This window comes from Trichosurus vulpecula, chromosome 1 (assembly GCF_011100635.1).
Source record: "Trichosurus vulpecula isolate mTriVul1 chromosome 1, mTriVul1.pri, whole genome shotgun sequence".
Lineage (NCBI taxonomy): Eukaryota > Metazoa > Chordata > Mammalia > Diprotodontia > Phalangeridae > Trichosurus > Trichosurus vulpecula.
The window spans coordinates 125,346,498-125,369,339 of NC_050573.1; the positions used below are offsets into that span (position 1 = coordinate 125,346,498).

The 22,842-nt window shown below is 35.7% G+C and overlaps 1 protein-coding gene across 1 annotated transcript in view; it reads left to right on the forward strand.

The window, feature by feature from the left end:
* TRPS1 (transcriptional repressor GATA binding 1) overlaps positions 1 to 22,842 on the forward strand; it is a 108,781-nt gene that overhangs the window by 75,447 nt on the left and 10,492 nt on the right. Inside the window, exon 4 of the mRNA XM_036741952.1 lies at positions 6,708 to 7,837. Within this exon, the coding sequence (XP_036597847.1) occupies positions 6,708 to 7,837 (1,130 nt within the window). The remainder of the gene's footprint in view (positions 1 to 6,707; positions 7,838 to 22,842) is intronic.

Here is a 22,842-nt window from a genome sequence, read left to right on the forward strand (position 1 = left end):
TTTTTTTCAACAACAAACTTGGTGTAGCTAAAATAGCCAAGCCTGTTTTCCTCCTCCTATTGAATTCTAGGCCTACCTCATCATCTATCTTCAGTGTCAGTCCAAGATTTACATATTGATAAACAAACTCCGTGGATTGTTCATTCAGTTGTTTCAGAGTAGAGACAAAAGACATTCTTCACATCCAATTGGCTTTTCTTACATATATAATTAGGCCGAATTAATTTGAGTAATTATAGATCACATGTAGAAGGGTCTGCATCGTTCTGGGGCTTGATGTAATTAGTACAATGTTATCAACAACATTAGTATTTGAAAGACTTCACCATCTTTAAGGAATTGCTCTTTGGATTCTCCCTTGGACATCCTCTATGATAATGGCAAATGCCTTTAGTGAATGTCCCTCTTCCTATTTTATTCCCTATTTAATATTAATAACCTGAAAATCACAGACAAAGTTATTTCTGTCATTGCATTTTTCAAAAAAAAAATCTTACATGCTTTTTACATGGGAGTGTGGGAGACACTTTGTTAGAGGAGAATCTTGAAGACAATGTGTGTGACTACAAAGATGTACTAACATTGGCAAAAAGACAGCCTGTTCTTTTCACATACCTTCAAACATGTCCTCTGTGTGTGGGTTGATCATTCTTATAAACATTTTGTAGATATGGGATAAGGCACATATGTGTTTATTTGGTAATAATAGCTTCCCTCAGCTTTTGGTATCATCCTCTCTTCCAGATGCCTTGGGAACTAGTCCCTTGTCACTTTCACAGTTTGTTGTTTCCAACACGGACCTCCTCTGTTTCCAGTTGTCCCAACCTCCAGCTACCCACACCATCATCGTTTTGTTTAGAGTCATTATCATTTCCTCATGTAGCAAATGAAGGACTGGACGGTTGAGTCAAAGTCTGAGGTTTCCATTGTCATTGATGGAGACAAGATTTCCCTAGAAAGCTTACATATCTATTCTGTGTACTCTCTTCTTCTGTTCATTGCTCTCTACTCTTTTTTTTACCCCCAATTCATAGAAACGTGACTAGATATGACTACATAATAAATTAATGTTTGAGCACAGATATCATCTTGTTGTCCTTGAAGAGATATGCTTTTTTATACCATAATTCTAGAACTAGTACATTCTTTTATATAGACAGAAATCAAGGTGGTGCAGAGAAGCAGAGGATAGAGCATGGGTCTCGAGTCAGGAAGACCTAAGTTCAAATGTGGCCTTAGACACTTACTAGTTGTGTGACCCTGGACAAGTCATTTAACCCCTGTCTGCCTCAGTTTCCTCATCTGTAAAATGGGAATCACTATAACATCTATGTCTCAGGGGTCCTGTGATGATCAAATGAGATATTTGAAAAGTACTAAGAACAGTGACTGGCACATAGTCGGCAATTCATAAATGAGTGTTCTCTTCATTCCTTATATCCTTGTTCTAAGAAACTCTAACTACTTTGCTGACACTGGGTATCAGTCCTCAGAAGTACTTTATGTGGGCTAAAATAGGAGGAACATTTATCATACTAATTTAAGGCTCAGAATAAGGAGGTACCAAGAATTTACAGGTTGCACATAATGCGAAAACAGTATAGTGGAAGGAATATCAGGCTAGGAATAATAGACCTAGGTTTGAGTCCCTGTTCTTCCATTGATTAGCTGTATGAACTTAGGCAAGTTATTCCCCTTCTTCAGGCTTCAATTTCTTCATCTATAAGATAAAAGAGTTGAACTGTGTGTTATCAAAGCACCCTTTCATGTCTAGAATTCTGACATGGTATATAAAAGATGTATATTTTGGAACAGCTGTCAGGAAATGAACAATTATCTCCAGACTTTTAATATGATAGTCATGCTATTTGTGGTATGAGTTCTTCCAGATATTTATAGTGATAACATGGCTTCTCTTTTATTGTCATTCATTCTCCTCCCCACTCTACTCTGTATTTGAATCTAGAGATAAAACATTCTGTCAAAATTTTGTTTTTTACTAAATATCTTTTTCAAAATGTACTCAAAAATATTTACTAAATAACCTATTCTGTACAGAGCACTGTTCTAGGTGGTGGGGGAGATACAGTTTAGATGACATGATTCTTCCTATCTGAAGATCTAGGAGCAAGATAAACTATGAACTCAGATACCTGATTTTACACAATATTATTTGATAAGTTCATTAAAGAGATATTAGAGAGGTATGGAGAATTAAGAACTCTTCATTAAGAAGAGAGCATTTCATTTGCAGTCAAAGAATAAGTAAGAATTAAATGGGGAAGGAGGAGAGACAGAGACAGAGAAAAACAGACAGAGAGTGACAGAGAGACAGAGAGAGAGAGACAGAGACAGAGGGAGAGACAGAGACAGAGACAGCACAGAGAGAGACAGAGACACAGAGACAGAGAGAGTCAGAGAGACAGAGACTAAGGCAGAGACACAGAAACACACAGAGAATAGTATGAGAAGAGGAACAGTTTTGAGAGATATTAGAACATGTTCAGAGGACTATGAACACTTCATTTGGAAAATAAAGTCAATAAGTAAGTAGAAGTGTACAGTGATGGCATGTTATAATTAGCTTTGAATTTGAGGAAAAATACCTTGAACTTTTTTAATTCGTAGAGATTAAGGATGATGTTTGAACATGGTGACATGAACAGAGCTGTGCATAAGAAGATTATTTTGGTAATGTATTAGAGGGACAAAAATGGAGGTAGGATGATCCGTTTGTGTACTATTGAAATAGTACAGGTTGGTTGTTATAATAGTCTATATTTGAGTGAAGTGGCTGAGATTAGAGAACAGGGAATAGATGTGGGAAAACTTACTCAGTTAAATTGAGAAAAATTCAGAGAATAATAACACCTTCCAAGCAATGTTTTCAGATTTGAAGACAGACTATATGTGTATGTGCATGTGTGTGTGTATATACGTACATATACACACACACACACACGCACACACACACATGCACATACACACAAGTGTGTGTATGTATGTGTGTATGTGTGTGCCTATATATGTATATACTTGGAAACCAGTTGTGGGTAATGTGTTTCACTTTCACTGGTATATAAAGCTTTCCATTCTTAAGTCATTTTTTAAACTAAATGAAATATTAACATGCTAATGAGAGGAGGGTATTACTGACTCACAACTCTTTTCTGCCCCCACATAAAATGGGTTTGGTTTATTTTGTTGACCTTGCTAATCATTCATATCTTAAGAAACATTATAGCAAGTTTTCTGTTATTAAAATCTTGATTAATGTTGAAAATATAATTAATACTTTGAACCTTATCTTTGAATAAAATTGAAACAGTTCTCTATATATGTAGATACTTTTCAAAACATAGCTCAGATGTTGCTCCTACCAGAGACTTTTTCTGATTTTCCCTTGTCCCTCCCCCACCCCAGTTTTTATTGTTCTGCCATTTACTTTATGTATTAAAATATATAATAAATATGTATAGTGTGTATACATATATGTGTGTAGACATACACATATGTGTGTGTATATATGTATGTATGTATGTGTGTGCATGTATGTGTGTGTGTGTATTCTTATATATTGCATCTCTCAAAGTATAAGTGCCCTGATAGTAGGGACTATTTTCATACTTGTTTTCATCACTGACTAGCAAAATGGCTGGCACATAGTAGGGTAGCAGCAAACACTTGTTGAATCATATTCAATTCAAATATGATGAGGTGATTCATTACCGTTTTCTAAGAAATGGTAGTATAAGCTCTTAACACTTTGCATACATACCTTGGTTTCCTTATATAGCTATTCTGGGAAAAGATTTAAGTGGAGTTTGGAGACATGAAAAACTGTCTCTGATTTGAAACAAAGAAAAATAGTACTCAAAGGCACCATCTTCCAGTAATAAAGATAAGACCACATAATTTTAGAGTGCTCTTTCAGTGGTACAGCACAACAATATCCCACTTGATTTTCATTGTACACCCCTCTCTCACAACTAGGAAGTACATAAGATTGGCTGTAAATACTTTGTTTTTTCTCTTTGTGATCTAGAAAATGAGACATTTGTATAGAACACTGATTTTGCAATTTAATATATTACTTGGTTTGGGTAGATTTACAAAATGTTATATTTTACAGTTGTTAAACTGTTTTACTTCTCTTTGGTTGCTTTATTCATGGTGTGGAGGGAAACCCTGGCCTCTCAATCAGTGGAGTGATGATAGAGAGCATTCCAGGCCAGTTTATCAGAGATGGGAGAGTGTTAGAAGCAATAATGATGCTAGAATGGCTAGACAGGAGAATGTCTGGAGGGAAGTAATGTGTGAGAACACTTGCAAGGTAGGAAGGGACTGGCTGGCTTGTGAAGAGAGATTCTAAAATGGTTTTTTAAAAAATCATATTTTTGAATTTTGTGTTAGCTCATTTTGGCTATTTTAATGAAATAATGGCTGATACGTAGTGCTTATATATGTGCGTATATATGTTATATAATATATGCCATATATCATATATAATACATGACATATAATATGTGTACATATATGTGCCTGTGTATACATACATGTATATATGTGTATGTAGATTTATGTGATCCTCAAAACTATCTTATGATGTAGCTAATACAAATGTGATTATCCTATTTTAATATGTAAGTAAACTGAGGCTTAAAGAGGTTGTATTGTCTTGCACATGAGATCATTACAAAGTGCTAGAGATAGAATTTGATCTAAGTTCTCCATGATTCGCCATCCAGTAATCTTTCATGGTTACTGCACTATCTCTAGAGTATCAAATGGGAGACATCCAACTCTTTGTAGAATCACATTTTATTCATACATTCCAGAACAAAGTACCTATATTTCAGGAAGGCATCTTGTTCAAGCCTGTGGTAACTCTTGTTGGACTGCAGTTGATTTTATTTAAGTTGTCATGGCTTCACCTACCAAGAATGGTGGGAGATTTGTAGAAATCATGGCACCTTGTAGTCACAGAGTTACACCTTTGTGCAAGTTTCAGTTCATTTATACATTTAATGACTAGGTCAGCAGACGGACAACTTAGATGTTAGGGTCATATGACTTTGTCATCTGTTAAGCCAGTGATTGTCAAGGTTATTTGGATTTAAAGTGGGTTAAGGTGAGCATTCTCGCGCCTTCCACCATGATTATCCTTTTTAAAACCTGGCAACCATTGACCCATTGGCAAACTAAAAACCATGTCAAAACTATCATATTTAAGACAGCACATACAGAAATGTTTTAAGTATAACATTCTCATAAAATATAAAACCACTCATTTAACGAAAGGGTGAGTATGATATGACAACATGTTCAATCTATGTGGGCTTGCAGCACATTTGACATAAAGCCATCTTTATTTTAGTATTCTAGATGGCTAAAAGGCATACTATTTGCATTTTTAAATGTTTGCTTTTAATGATTTTTAAATGCCTGAGACTTTCCTTATGGCAGGATTCTCATATGAGCAGTGATCACATGCTTTTTTTGTGGCACAGCTGTTGAAGAAGGGAGAAAATAATTATTCCATTTGACTAATATATGACAACGGAATCCTGCAGACATTCAGCAGCTCCCTGACAGTTGGAAGATTAAATCTGTCACTCTGTGGATTATTTCAGTAAGAAATTTAGGATTAAAAAAATCGTATCTTGACACTAAGCAGAGAGTAGAAGGAGGGAGGCTGAGTCCAGTTGCTAGTAGTGGTGCTGGCTGCCCACATGAGATGGTACATGTAGACTCTCTCATACCTGGCATTATATAAAGTTCACCTAGATAACATGCAACTTTTTAATTAGGGAAAAGAAACAAATTTATGATGAAATGTATGGCATAGATTTTGGTCATATTTTACTTTGTCCTACAAAGCACTTTTGAATTAAGGTCAAATGATCTCTGACATCACAGAGCAGGTGTGGTACACTGGTGGGAAGAGCTGGGACATTAGCAATGAAAATAGAGATTTTAAGGATATATGCCCTGGCAACCTTGCTTCCTTCTTTTATATTCCATGTTGCATTGAGTTGCACTCCTTTACCATTTTAGCTATGCATTCTCCACCCCCTTGCCCCTCTTTTAAATTGTAGCATTTTGTAGTTCAAATGTGTGATTATTGTTCCACCCTAATTTTAGTACAATGCTGCAATTTTTGCTATAATACCTTAGTACAATACCCTTCAGTCTGAAGCCTTGTGGCTGCAGGAACAGGACTGAAAATTTCCTTGGAGAGTGTCTACGTTAAGTAATTTTTGAGAAATTGCCACTGGTTTTTGACATCAATGCTTAATCTTTGAGAAAAACAAAAGAGAGTTTCAAGAGATCCTGGATACTCCTTCAAGAATGCAATTTGAGGGAAGTGGTTCAGTTAGACCTAGTCTACTGCAAAGTTTTTTAGATTTCTAAAATATTCATGCTTAAATTCTTGACATAAACTCTCAACATATTATTTCTTATCCATTTCATCTTTTCTTTGGTCCTAATATGCTTAGCATCCTTTTTTTCTTGAATACATGACTATTGATAAATATTGAAGATAATTTAGAATAAATGAATAAATAAAATAGAATAAATGAAGATATATTATTACAGTTTTTTTAATGTGGAATGATTCATCTTCCTTTTTTCCTCTCCTCTCCATCAAGGTTTCTATTTAATTAGTGCAACATTTGAAATAACATTATTCTCTTCTCTGGCAGGTCACTTCTGGTGGAACTTTCATTGGCATTGGACGCAAAACTCCCGATTGCCAAGGAAACACCAAGTACTTCCGCTGTAAATTCTGCAATTTCACATACATGGGCAACTCCTCAACTGAACTAGAGCAACACTTTCTGCAGACTCACCCAAACAAAATAAAAGCTTCTCTCCCCTCTTCTGAGTCTGGGAAATCTTCAGAGAAAAACTCTAATAAGTCCAGCCCTACTCTTCGATCTTGTGATTCTGGAGACTTGGGAAAGTGGCAAGACAAAATTACCGTGAAAGCAGGAGATGACACTCCTGTGGGTTACTCGGTGCCCATCAAACCCATTGATTCTTCTAGACAAAATGGTACAGATGCCACCAGCTATTACTGGTGTAAATTTTGTAGTTTCAGCTGCGAATCATCCAGCTCCCTCAAACTGTTGGAACATTATAGTAAACAGCATGGGGGAGGGCAGTCAGGAGGCCTTAATCCAGACTTGAATGATAAGCTTTCCAGGGGCACTGTCATTAACCAGAATGATCTAGCCAAAAATACAGAGGGTGAGCCAGTAGCTAAGGCAGAAAAGGGCTCCAGTGCAGCTAAAAAGAAAGATTTCTCTAGCAAAGGAGCAGAGGATAACGTAGTGACAAGCTACAATTGTCAGTTTTGTGACTTCAGGTACTCCAAGAGCCATGGCCCTGATGTAATTGTGGTGGGGCCACTCCTTCGTCATTATCAACAACTACACAATATTCACAAATGTACCATTAAGCACTGTCCATTCTGCCCCAGAGGCCTTTGCAGCCCTGAAAAGCACCTTGGAGAAATTACTTATCCGTTTGCTTGTAGAAAGAGTAATTGTTCCCACTGCGCGCTCTTACTCTTGCACCTGTCTCCTGGGGCCACAGGAAGCTCCAGAGTTAAACATCAGTGCCATCAATGCTCATTCTCTACACTCGATGTTGATGTTCTCCTGTTTCATTATGAGAATGTGCATGAATCCCAGGCGTCTGATGTCAAACAAGAAACAAATCACCTGCCAGGGACAGATGGGCATCTGACTGTCAAAGAAAACAAAGAACACTCATGTACCAAATGTGACTTTATTACCCAGGTGGAAGAAGAGATTTTCCGACACTACAGGTAAGCTGTAGGGGAAGGGATGGCATTTGTCCTGAAGTCATAATAAGAAATGGCAAGAATCCAAAATTAGTATGTAGTAAGTGGTAGTATGTGTTTCTGTCTCCTGACACTCAGAAATATCCTATAACAGAGTAAAGGATATGACCACATCCGAGTTTGATTTGGTCATCTATTTCATTTCAATGTACTTGGAAAGTTAACTGAAGTTGGAAAGGATTCAGACCTGTGATTTTATTGGTAGGGGGAATTCCCTTTTGTGGAAATCAGCTCTAGGAGTATAGATCCATAACTAATTTGTTTCTCATGGAGTTGTATCTTAGAGATTCTTAGGGAACTTGCCTGGGATACCTGAAAGGGTAAGTTACTTGCTCAGGGTGACATTGCTAATATATGTCAAAGACTGTTTAGTATCCTCACTCATTTAAGACATTTGATGGGATTTAGTTTTCTTTCACAATCTATTTATCTTGACTAAATATGCTGCTATACTCCAGAATGGTTCGTTACATCAGCTCCCTTATTATGGGCCGTACTATCACATTTTCCACCTTTGATTCCAAATATGAAACAATCAGCCCGAGAACATGTTGCTGCTGTTTGCCTTTCCAAATGGGCACAGGCATTCTACTGATTGCCGAATCATTGCACAACCCCCACTAGGCTTGGCCTCCAATCATGAATCCTTTTCGAAGGTGAGTATTCCATAATGTAGGTGTACAGTGTGGCATTGTACTTTTATGAAATGCTTTCCTCAGGGTGGATAAAGCTTTTCTGTGTTATATTGTGTCCACACCTAGACTAAGGCTAAATTGGGCATTTTTTTTGGGTTACTTTCTAACCCTGTCAGCTTTATGAAACTGGGATCCCTAATCCTTTTGCATTATCAAGGAACAGCTGTTGGATGGGTTTGAAAAAAAATGTATAAAAGTGATACCAAAAAGGGAAGTAGAACCAAGGGAAAGAAAATAAGTCCTCTTTACCTGGTGTGAAAATGTAAGTCTCAAAGACTAGACGAAGAAAATCTCATATAACAATTCAGGTACAAAGACTAAGGGCTATGCCCCATTTATCGAATTTAATAGATTAACTTTTTTTTAGACCAATGTTGAACAAAAACACCCTGTGCTTGGAACATCAGAAAGTCTGCTTATCTCTTTACTTCACTGTAGTTTTAAATTTCCCCTAAGCCTGAGGGTGGCACCTCACTTGTATTAATTACAGCAGATTGCCCGGCCTTTGCCTTTAATTCTGGGGGAGGGCCAACTATGGTGAGCTTTACCAGTCTTCGGAACTCCATTGTCATTCTAGTGGTCTCCATTCAGATTTAAATGGAACATTGCTAGCTGGGACCTTTTAAAGCCAGATGGCTGCTCCCACTCTGTTTTAAGGTTTGTGCAATGATGTCTGGAACAAGTTTCATGCTAGTTCAATTATTTCAGTGATGTTATCAAAATAAAATTAATTTAAAAGCATACTTATAGAGCACCTTTATTCATATCTCTCTCTCTCTGTCTCTTTTTCTTTCTCTCTCTCTCCCTCGCTACCTATTTTGTAAGAGTGTTGAATACATGGTGATAAAGTATTTTAAATCTGTCAGAGTTGCAAATTTATCATTTAGAAACTCTGTAGATTATATTGTAAATTTGTCATGACCCTTAGTTCATGCTTTGAATACTGTTTTACTATGTGCAAAATAATCATTTAAATATTTCATTTACAAAAATAAATTGTACAAAATGATGGCATAAGCCTAATTAGACTCCGTATGCTCATATGAGACTTTAAAAAGTTATATTAAATTAATACTCTTAATTTGAGAATTAGGTGAGAAATGGTCTTTTATTGATTTCTGCTTTCAATGCTCTTTATGTTTGGCACTAGAGAATGGTTTGACTGTAGCTAATAAGGCTTTACCCTTTACACATGGGTTTGTTCTTATTTTTATTAGTAAGGTAATACTTTAAAAAAATAACTTACCTAATGCCATATTTATAGTACACACACACACACACACACACACACACACATACACACACACACACACATTCATAGTTTAAAACTTTCATTTTCAACTTCTGACTTAAATGCATGGGGAAAAGATTTAAATGGAGTGGAAAACTTAACAATTGAACAAGCTTATTATCTGTGGAAACTCTACCCCACACCATTGTTCCCTTTCTTAGCATTAAATATAAAAGTTGGATGAGGAAATCAGGATAGCTGAATATGTTGCTTGAATTCACTAGTGTGGGATTCCCTCTACCAATGTGAATCACACACCTCTTTGACTTAGTAAGAACTCTTAAAATTGCTGTGCCTGAAAAAGTCATCAACCCATGACCCAGCCATTAATGAGCTTCTCAAAATTGAATTAGGCTGGTAATCAGATGACATACACAGTTTGTCACCAGCTCTATACTTGAAGGCTTTCCATCTTTGTAAGCTCTAGGACAATGTGCATTAGATTAGCATAGATTTTGAGAATCTGTTGTCACTACCAATCTGTGATGAAGCGTAGGAGGTTAGTGTTTGCACAATTTAACTTGCAAGGCCAGGTAGAGAAGAGGTAGACTCCTATAATTGTAAATCTTCAAAAATTGCAAAGTGTTTTTCTCCCTCCTCTGAAGACAGGAATTGCTTGTGGGGCAGTCAGAAATTTTCCAGATTTTGAGTATGTTTCTTTCACATAGGCAGACAGTGTGCACATTGATTAGTTAATCTATGTGTGAAATACCTACTGTCCATTTCTCCATTAACTTTTAATTTCACCCACATTAGTGATGCTCTCATAGCAATGCTTGCCTTGTGGCTTAAAATAAGTTTTGGAATCAGTTTTTCAGGGAAAAATTAAAAGTATAAACCATCCTGGCAAATCTAAGTGCCATGTTACTTTTCCAGGTGGCTGTCCTTAAATAAATTATACTCTTTGCCAGCAAATGCAATGGTATTGTAGCTCTCTTTTTGATTAGTAGATCTTACTATCCAGGTTCAACAGTAGATTGTTGGCTAAAACACAAGGGACTGAGAAATTAAAGTATAAGTGAAAAAGCCTCAAAGAGGTGTTTTAAAATTGGGACTCTTGAAAGGAAGAAATCTAATTGAACTATTTTCATATAGCCATAAATAAATGGAAAGTTTCAGTGTAAAGGCTAAACCTCATAAAGTTTAAGAAATCCTCTGCTTTGAGATCTAATGCATCAGGTGTTTTTTTTCACTTTCTGTATTTTTAATTCTTACTCTACTACATGGATTACTTGTTTTCTATGAATTACACTGAAACCTTTACTTTTAGGTCAAATTGTAAAATGTCATCAGCTATTGTTCCTTGTATATTGAAATCTACTGATAGTTATTTCTAAAGGAAGAGATATTTTAGATATTCCTAGATCAATTTCTTGAATATCTAGAAGTCTGATATAAGTATAGATGTAGACATAGACATAGACATCCAGAGACAGAGTTAAAGATGCTTTTGGGAATCTTAGAACAGCATTCTTCAGCTTGTTGTATGGGTTGTCTTATGGGTCTTTTGGAAGATGCATTTGGAAACAAAAGTGTGAAGGTCTGTGACAGAAGTAAAATGCCACTTAACATATGAATGAAAATGTTTGCTTATGAGTATATAATGCATACATGTATGTATATAAATACATATATTTAGGTCAATAGTTAAGTGGATCTGTAACTTCCTTGGGAAGAGTCATTTCAATTAAAACAAATCAAAACCCCTTTAGATGACCTTTCGGAATTGTAGTGGCTAAAAACATAATTTATTTACAACCATTCTCTCATCAAATCTCTCTGACTTTAGCTAGTGTGGTCATTGGACAACAGACATACCAGCTTTCTTGCTTGGTAGGACCTTTTGCTCTAAAGTTCTGCTGTTTTGGAAGTCTCAATAATATAGGGTCTCCTCCATGTTGCGATGAGACATCAAAGTACATCTTCATTTTTTATATATGTATATATATATATGTATATATGTGTATATATATGTATATATATGTATATGTATATATATATATACACTCACACTCAAGTGGATCTGATACTTCATTGATGTATCTGTGCCTTCTAGTGATGGAATTGCAACCCAGACATGCCTACCCATCCAGTTTGACTTTTGACAATGCATCCTGTAAGTTCACCATTATACTCAACTGGTTAGGATCCAAACTCACTTTCACTTGGTATTGTGAAGACACCAAGGGAGTCCGTAGTTTGTCAGTTATCTCTAGCTTTTTCTGCATGCTGGCCATTCTTTTTGTTCTTGTTGTTTATACTGTACATTGCTCATTATGTATAGTGTTTTATAACCTACTTGTACACATTATACACCTTTCTATTTCCCTTTGGATATCTATAAGTATTTATTAAGCATTTATCATGGTATATATCATATATATATATATATATATATTTTAAAACTTTCCTGATAGCAAAGGAGCTTTTTGAAGTTACTCATATTCTAAAGACAAAATGATCTTTAACTATTGTGGATTTTAAATTTATCCTATTGAATTGGAATTTACCTATGATGGTCAATTAAATAGAAATCAGATGGCATTGAAGGATTATATGAATATTTTGTGGAAAAACTTTAATAGTCATTCTCAATGAGTACTCAGCGCTAATCTGGCCTTTTTAGTGCTTCAAGTGCTACTGTCATGAGCTGTGAGTAGAAATATTGGGAACCCTATGACATGTAGCCATGGGAACTGTGGCTATAGTTTCTGTTGAGTAGTGTTTATTTGTAGCTCTTGAGTGTAAAACCACAAGTACGTGTGCCATTCCTTTAGAGTTTTCCATAAATATCTGGTTTTATTTCTGTTACCAAGTAGATTTTTATTCAATGAACAGCCAAGTTAACTTGCATTTGTTGCTAACCAATTCTTCCTGCATCCATTCAATCCTATTTTTCACTTTCCAGTACCTTCTTTAACATCTTTATCACTTTGTATTTGAATCATGTCATTCTCTTTCTAACTGGTTTCTTTGTCTAATTTAATTGGTCCCCTATTATGCAGTCTACATATCCTGCTTTCTCAATACCTGTCAGTTCCTTGCTCAAAATATTTTAAGTGATTCTATGGTCCCCATTTGAAAGTATCCAGTCTCTTCTGCATTTCATTGTGATTCCTTTCCAAAAGGAAGACACACACACCCTTCAACTAGCCAGCTTTTAGGCCTCAGTTTTTTTCTAAAGAGGTCAGTTTTTTTAACTGTCTCTCAAATTTGCCATTCTAATTTTTACTGCTGTTCCTTTTTAAAGAAAAAAAAATTGTCAGCTTCATCAAACTTCTCTCTTTCTGCTTCTCCTGTTTAGTACTTAACTTTCTTTCAAATCTATTTTCAATTCTCCTCCATGAATTATTTTTTGTCCATTCCAGTGCATATTGATTTCTCTCTTCTCTGAACTTCTCTGTCTCCTGAGTACAATTGATATGGGCACATCATCATATATTGTCTAGTTTACAAATGCACCAAAGATCTATATATTTAGTAAAATACCTCATCAGTTCAGTGAAGGATTTAGAAATAGTAACTCTGGGGTGCCTTCAGCCCCTAAAGCTGTGATCTTGTGATTATGTAATCCATTTTGACATTTCCTTCTTTTCAAAGCTCATCGCTACATAATTCCCTTAATAGTGATGACTTTTTCAGCCATAAGAGCAAATGTGGACTGTGACAATCAATGAGTTGTGATCTGCGTTGTTTTAGCCTTAAAACAGTGAAGTAATAAAGATTCATTTTCTTGATTTTTGTTTTAGCTGAAGAATCATATTTCTCAATAATGAGAAACTATTCTTTTGATGTAATTTGCAATTGTGTAAAACCAGAAATGAAAACGATTTTCTTTTTCTCTATAAGTTTATTCTTTGGTACTTCTCTGTGATTATAGTTTAGTTTTTAGGGATCTTTCCATCAATGGTACAGCTTGCAAATCATTCTCATACTCTGTAACACATCCTTCTTGACCTATAATCCCCCTAAAAGGGGTCTATATTGCATGTTTTCATCTAGGTCCCCTGACCTTCCATGTGAATATGGGCTATCCATTATTTATTGGTCACTCTGGCAATATTGAAGAGGTTTTGGGTTGAGAGGTGCTCGACACCCCAAAATATTGATGCACTGGGTCCTGCCGAAAGAATTCGACTCAAGCCTTCTCAGCCAAGGGAAAAGACAAAGTTTATTAGGGATTCACCACAATGGGCTGTCTTAAGAAATCCCCCCACCTTGTGGCGCCTGTTTACACAAGCGGGCCAGATTCAACCTACTGAATTAGATTGAATCTGAGCACCTTCATGGAGGCAAGATGGAGATTATATACACAAAGATTGTAGGAGGGATTGAGGGGTGGTCTGGGGTGACTAGAGGAGGGGTTTAGGGAGGGTCTCTGGGGGAAGTCTAAGGAGGGCAAGGTGAGGTAATGGGATTAAGGGTGGGAAGTAGCTGAAGGCATGGATACCCATATATCAAGGGTGGGGAAGTAGCTGGACAATAAAGGGTGAGGCTAGGTAGAGATTTGGGCCTAATGATAATGTGAGGCTTGTGGCCTTAGGGGAAGGCCAGATCCAGTTGGAAGATTCAAGGACAGTTCAAGGGGGCTCCCAGAGACTGTATTCCAGATTCAAGGGGGTTCCCAGAGACTGTGTCCTCATCAATATGACCAGCCCATTTCTTTTTCTAGACATAAAGTCCCTCTGCTAATATGCTGTAACTCATTTTTTTTTTCTGCACAGTTCTTCATTGGTCATATTTTGGAGCTTTAAGAGGTCTGCTAGTCTCTCTTCATTGATCTTTTACTTACCCAAAACTTTAATTCTTTGGAGACTTTAATACGATGACTCTCAATTATGTAGCATGAATGGAAGAATGCTAATTTTAAAAAAGAATATCAAAGAGAAACCTGGGGATCAGTAAAATAAATGGCCATTCTTTAAAAGACAATCCAACTTGCTTTCCTCCCATTCAATTTTGGGCTCATTTCATTGTCCATTCATGATATCTTTCTAAGACATATGTATTGATAGGGACCAATTCTATAATTTGTCCAACCAACTGCTTATCCCAGCCTGGGTAAGAGACATTTTGCATCCAGTTCTCTTCTTTATAAATAGTTAGACAAAACTATTGAGTAGCTTTGGATCTCATTGATTTGGATTCCACAGTGTTGCTGGACTTAACGTAATCACCATGATGTCATCTAAGACACTTGACTATAGGGAATTCCTTTTCATATTGGACTGAATGAGGATACCCTCCATAACTCTGTCATGCTGTATAAATTTTTGGCAAGCATGCTTCTTGTTGATTTATTTATTACTAATCAAAAGTTATCCAAAAAGTTATCTTTGTTTCATCTTTCAAAAATATCTTTGATAATTTTGCATGAGAGGCATTTTGGTGAAGGAGAGCCTCTATGGCAAAAATTTGCTTTATGATCTAAAATGTATTTTGTCAACAAAAAATAGGCATACTAGGATCTTGTGTTCTTTGTACCTTTCAACCAGTTGTGTGATCATAAAGATGATGTATGTAGTAACATATTATTTGTGAAAAAAATCACTTGTTTTTTCATACTTTCATCAAGGTTATTCTTAATATATGTGAAGATTGTCATAAAATCATAAAGATTATAAAGGTGACATATGGTTTGTCACTTACTGATTTTTTTAGATCATTTCTTCTTTTTCAGGGTAATAATAAGATTGATGATTTTTTTCCCCAAAGATGTGGCATACTGCACATCTTTTTTCGAGAATCAGTCTCCTTATACTCTCAAAATTGTTTTGCAACTGCCTTGGTATACAGTGGGTCTAGTTCATTTACTCTACTTATCTTTTTTCTTTATTGATATCTCTACTACATTAGGTATTGTGCTGTTAGAGTCCAAATGTGGAGGCTTTATACTATACTTATTGATCAAGAAAATTATTTGTTATAAAAACTGTACAAATCTTCTCTATTTTTGATCCGTGTCTTATCCTTTTATTTTCATCCTGAGAGACTCTTGAGATGATCTGGATTAATTGAATGTCTTTCCGAGCTTTATACAAACTTGTTTTTTTTTCTCTCTACTACTTTTCTCTGCTTTATGAGGACAAACTGCTTATTATTTTCCACTGCCTTCCTGTAAGATTTTATGAATCAGTTTATATTCTAAACTGGTGCTACTCTTGGCTGCCACATCACTCTACTTGGCAAGGAGATCAAGTATGTGTCGTTTGATGTAGTTTCCAGGCTCTTTTGCTCTCCCCTTTGTGGTAATGGCTTTACATTAGCTATTCTTTGTTAAGAAATAGTGATTATATGTGCCGATATCTATTCTTTTATCTATTTCACACTTTCTAGTTTAGATAGTTCAGTCTAGAGTTGCTTCAATTGCATATCTTTTCACTTTTACTATTTCTTCTAATTTGATAGTGATTTTTTGTAACTAAAAAAGTATGAGTATACAAAGATGTTATAGAAATGACTCCAACATCAGTAACTAGTCAATTTCATTTTTAGAATTATAGATTTAAGGATGAAATGGGCCTTAGAATTCATTGAGTCCTATTACTTCATTTTGTAGATGGAACATTTCTAAAGGAAATTAAAAACAAAAATAAAAACAAATGAGCTTAAGAGAGTGTAAATAACTTACTCAGACTCACATAGCTAGTAAGTATCTAAGGCAAATTTAAAATTGTAGCCTTCCTTTGTGATTTGGTTTTGTGTTCATCGTGTTCAACATTTCTCAACTTTCTTAAACAAGAAGTATTCATGGTGTAGAGGCATGAAGTTTCTGTATAGTCTATCAGCTTTTGACTTCCCTCATTTCTTATTGCCTATTTATTGTTTTCCATATCCAAATATTTTCCCCCATAACCCGCTTTACAATGAGGTAACAAATATGTATGTTTTTATTTTGAGGAACTTACTGACTTCATCAGAGAATATATCTATATTTGAGTGCTTTACAACAAATTTGAGGCATAATTTATGATTACCTTCAAGGAGTCCTATCTAAAAATGCTTACATGAGCTTCATAGTACAAGATGACTGAGACTTCCTATAAAAAGCATGTTTGCCTTTGGACACAAGAAAAAAAAACTAACCATCAACTTCTTCATTTACTTCTCTATAGAGAACATGGGAGTTCTTCTGAAACTGTGATTTAGTCACTCCAGTAATCTGCCCTCTTACTGATCACTGGATAAGGATATCACATTTTGGAGTCCCATTTATACAAGGTCTAAGAACTTTGTGATTCTCAGAACTCTCTTCTTTTCTTCTGCTGTTTTGCAGAAGTCAAGTCATACATGACTCAAGACCATTTTATGTTTTTCTTTGTTTCATGGACAGCTTTAACCAAGTAATTCATCATAAAGTGGCCAGCTTAATGCTAATGGGAAATTATGGGAGAAAAAAACCCCACGTCTTCCCTAAATTAATATAATACTGTAAGAAAACTGAAACTGAAAACATATGTCATGTTCTCTTAAGCTTTAAATAATTCTTTTTCATTACAGCAGACTATAAGCTTTTTGAGGTCAACAGCCATTTGTTTTCTGTATTTGTACATCTTCTGCATAGCATAGTGCTGGATATCTGAGAAAATTGTAGTTACTTGAAAAATATTTGTTGAATTGAATTACGAAATTCTGTGTTTTAATAATGGATTTTCTGTAGTGTGAAACTATTCATATTGGAGAGGTGATAGACCTTTTTAATGCTTTTGTAAGTCTCATGTTTATTTCTTTGCTAAATTATATGTACCCTATGCATTCAATTTTTAAGGTCAATCTGGCTATGTACATCTATACATTCATATTCGTATCTAAAATATTTTCTTAAGGTGTTTCTTTTTCATCATTCTATTGGATTATCCATTTATAGTGCCTCACTTTCAATCCTTATTGCCAACAATGCCACAAATTAAAAGAATGAATAACTTTCCAAGATGTCTGATCTGCCACACTATACTTAAATTTAAGATCTTTCATTTTATCCTTCCTACCATAGTCATTTTTTGAATTGTTGAATTTGGATATAATAAATCATACCTTCATTCCACTTGCTGATATTTAAATGTACTTCCAAGGTATGGAGATGAACAGATGACTTCCAGGGCTAATTAGCTAATATTTACAATTTACTATGTTACTTTGACTCTCTAACCTATAGCCGAAGAAACAAAACACTGACAAATACTAAGAGCTATTCATAAAAAAAATGCAACTCAGTGGAGTGAAGTTTAGCATTTATGCATTAAAAAGACTAAGAATAGTATCTTTCAGATATGGTTTTGCTTCATCTGTAGAATGACTAGTCTGACTAACATTATTATGAGAGTGGTCATGCCTTACTCAGAACAGAGAATATTATTACTAATGGTGTATAAACAACCAACATCTTTATAGTCACTTTCATGTACTTGTCAACTAACACTTTACAAATGACTCATATTTTTTTTAAATAAAAGTGGGATACAGCTGGGATGTAAAGCTACCAGACATTGAAATCTTAAGGGACCAGGTAAAGGAGAATCTTTATTGCATTTGGCATTGCTGTCAGAAAGAGACAAAAAATAAATTATATTTTTCAACTTAGCTTTTTGGTTGCTTTGGATTGGGTAGGATGCAGGCTTTCTAGAACTATTTAGTTGTGGTTCAGCTTGAGAACAAAAGGTAAGCTAATTATTGTCTTGCGATCTCTCTCTGAATTCTCTTTTAGTTATATAATCACAGTGACTAGCGACCAACAAATCACTATTGATTTGAGCACCCATAAAAAGCTCAAATAGCAGAATGGAATGACTGCTTCAGAAGTAAGAGAGTATAGAAAGACCTGAAATATGCCACTGCATATGATTTTTTGTTTCTATGCAAGTTATTTTTGCTATAGGCATCCTGAAATCTGAAAGCATTTTAAATTATGAGACCCAAAATGAAACATTTGCAGAGAAAGGCCATGCCTCTTAAAATTTCTCCACTGTTGCCTTTGAGTTAGAAATACAACTTACATGGTATTGTATCTATGGCTATATGCTATTATGATTCATTCTATATTATTTCTTGACTGTCTACTATATGCAAGATGGAGTCCAATTGTGGATAGGGTATTAGAACATCTACAAGATGAAAATAAAGTACTGACTTGGAGGAGCTTAAAACCTAGTAGAGTAGATAAGTGCATGAGTAACAGTATATTGTACAGTAAGTAGTATATGTTGTAAGGATAATACAAATTCTATTGGGATTCAAGATCATATATTGCTTTGGTGATGATGACAGGATTCATAGATGAGGTGATTTTATTTTGAGTTTTGAAAGATGGATAAGGGATACTTAACTCTTTCTGGAAGTCTTCACAACAACATTAATAAAATGCATTTCGTTTGCAACATGACAGTTCAAAAATTCTGAGAAATATGATTGAATTTTTATTACAAAGTAGGCCAAACCATGTTTCTTGTTCTTTTCTTAGACCTGAGACAGTTTATAATTGAGCTCCAGTGGTGTAGTTCTATGTTCAATGTTTATCAACAGAAAATATACATCTTATCCCTTGCGCTCAAATACAGTTCAAACTAAAGCATTCTATGGTGCACGACATTGACTTCCCAGTAAACTACATGAAAGAGAATATATAACAGCAGCAATGAGAAATGTTGTTTTAAAATCATATTGTATCTTACACCACCATCCTTTCCTAGACAAAAGAAAACCTCTAAATATTTGAAGTAGCAACAAAGAACCATGTTTGGTATAATGTGGATAATTTAATGTTACCAAATTATAACCAATAATCAAGTTACTAATTACTGTTTTTATACTATTTATCTTTTGTTCCTTTCAGATAGTGTTCTATTTGAACATTATCAGTATAGTATGGTTTAAAGAGGAAAATAATATTATTTGTCGCAAACTCTTTGTTTGGGCCTGGAAAAGTAGCCACTGCCAAGAGAAATAGAATTCAGGTGAGGCTTGCAACACATACATACAACTTGAAGCTCTCATTGGCCTTCAGCATTATAAATTATGATGAGGACAAGGAGAGTTTATTGAAACAAACATGGTAAGGATCCTTGCACCACTTATAATGTAGTTGAAAGAAAGAATAATATAATTTCCTCTAAATATGAGTATTTGTGTTGTAACCATGTATTTTGGGTCTGATGTTATTAGGAGAAAAGTATACTTTAGGTTGCAGTGAGGGGATATCTTAACTCTTTCAGGCCTCCAGGGCAAAATTAAGTAGATTGCCTTTTACAATTTACTAGGTGGTGTTCAATGGCCTGAAAGATTGAACTGTTTACTTCCCTCTCACTAATGGTAGTCAGATGCATAATCTTAAGCATCTAAATTGTGAAGATAATACGATCATTATCTGTGTTTCTATTAAAACCTTGGGAGGTGTAGGGGACTTTTTCTGAGTTTATACCTTGAGTCAGTGATAGAACCATTTGTTTATTCGGTTTTTTTAATCCTCCTATGAAAATACAATATTTAGACAGGTTTTTCACACCTCCTATTGGCTACTCTACCCCTTACTTTTATAGAACGATGTGGAAAATCACATTTCTTGCTAAGAAATTAAGAAAGACATTGTACAAAAAGAGAGAGCAGATTAAGATTTAGCAGACTAACAATGTAAAGACCATTGGCTTCCCAATGGATTCAGATCCTGCCTTTCTCACTTACTATGTGACCTCGAGTAGTCATTTAACTCTTTTGGGTCTCAGTTTCCTCCCCTGTAGAATAAGTGCAGAGCTGTATTACCTGTTCGCTCTATCTGTGAACTATGGAATTCTTTCCATGTCCAAGAACCTTGGATATATAGGATATTATATGCAGAAGTGGTTTGAATGTTTTGGGGTTTGTTTGCTTTTAAGGAAGATGAATACCATATGCTATTATAAAATTAAATAAACATAGAACTATAAAATTCATCTCACTTTGCCTAATCAAACCTGACCCATCTGGATGGCCTCCAACTGTATACTCACCTCTATACCACAGAATCATATAATTTCCAAGCTGGAAAAATTATTAGCAGCTCTCCAGATTATTTGTTGTGTGAATTGGAATCTTCTTTGTAATTTACCAAACAAGAAATTGTCCATTTTCTTGGCAGCTAATGGCCCAGTGAATAGAGTGCTAAATTTGGAGTCAGGAAGACCTGAGTTCAAGTCTACTCTTTCATACTCATTAGCTAGTTAACTTTAGGCAAGTTATTTAACCTTTACCTCGGTTTCCTCTTCTGTATGATAGATATAACAATAACACTTATTTCCCATGGCTGTCATGAAGATAAAATGAGATATTTGTAAAGCACTTTGCTAAATGCTGTTGTTGTTGTTAATCTCTATCTGAAAACTTCCAATGGTGGCGGGACCCTGAGATAGTCCAGTGCACTTTGATAGCTCAGTTTGTTGGTAAGCGATTTTGTGTGTGTGTGTGTGTGTGTGTGTGTGTGTGTGTGTGTATAGATATAGATATAGACATAGATATAGATATAGATAGATAGACAGACAGACAGACAGACAGGCACAGAGATAGAGAGAGAGGTGGGGGGCAAAATCCTCCTTTCTGTAACATTCGCACATTGGTTCTCATTATGTTTTCCAGAGGCAACAAAAAAATAAATTTAAATCCTTCTTCCACATGCCAATGAATCAACAAGCTCTTATTAAGCTCATACTCATATTAACTATAGTTCTAAGCACCAGATTACAAATACAAAAGTGAAACAGTTTTTGACATCCAGGAGTTAACATTATAATGGGAATGTACAACATGTTCACTGATGAGTATATGTTGAATATAGCAGTACAGTGGAAATATTTCTGATCTCTTGGAGTCGGAGAAGGCCTAGGTTCAACAGCTGTATCTGTCACTTTGCTTGATGTTGGGAAAGTCCCATAACCTCCTGGGACTCGGTTTTCTTGACTGTTAAGTGAGGGATTAGGTTAGATGTCCTTGACCATCACTTTCTTCTCTAATCCTGTGAAATATAGTCATGATTAGGGACAGTTTAATCACTGGTGAAATCAGGAAAGGCCTCTTGAAGGAGGTGGCATTTGAGCTGAGTGTTGAAAGGAGCGAGGGATTCCAAGAGGCAGAAGTGGGGAGGGAGAATATTCTAGGCATGGGGATACATTCTGTGCATAGACATGGAGATGAGACTGGTAATATTGTGTTTAAGAGAAGTAGGCCAGAGCCAAGAGATCCTTATCAGTCAGTCAATAAACATTTATTAAGGTCCTCGTTATGAGTAAGGCACTATGCTAAGTGCTGGAAATACAGATAAGGAAAAAAGTCCCTGCCCTCAAGGAACTTGTATCTAATGGGGGAAGATAGCAACTGATCAATAAACATTTATTGTTGTTCAGTATCCCAGGCTTCAGGACCCCTTCCCTTGGACCATATAGCCCATGGGCTTTTCTTCACAAAGATAATGGAGTTGTTTGCCCTTTCCAGTGGATTAAGGCAAAGAGAGGTTAAGTGACTTGCCTGGGGTCACACATCTAGTAAGTGTCTGAGGTCAAATTTGAACTCAGGTCTTCCTAACTCAAGGTCTGCTACTTTACCCACTGAGCCACCTAGCTGCCTCCTGGGTAAGTGGAAGTTAAGTGATTTGTCCAAACTCACATAGCTAGTGTCTGAGGATAGACTCAGGTCTTCTTGACTCCAGGCACAATACTCTGTCCACTGAGCCATCTAACTGCCTCTAAACATTTATTAAGCACCAAGGATGACACCAAAGTCATCCACTGCTTCCCAGGCCATCACCAGTTATCCTGACTTTTGTCTTACCACTGGACTTTGGTGACCCTGGAAAAGGTAGTAAAGCTGACAACTTTGTGCAACTGCCTCACTTAATTCAAATTCCTGTGCAGGTCATCACCCTCTGTGATTGGTCCTCTTTGAAAATGAAGGATGAACAACAAGCACCTACTATGTACTGGGCACTTATCATAAACCAGATAACACACAAAAGGAAACTGAAA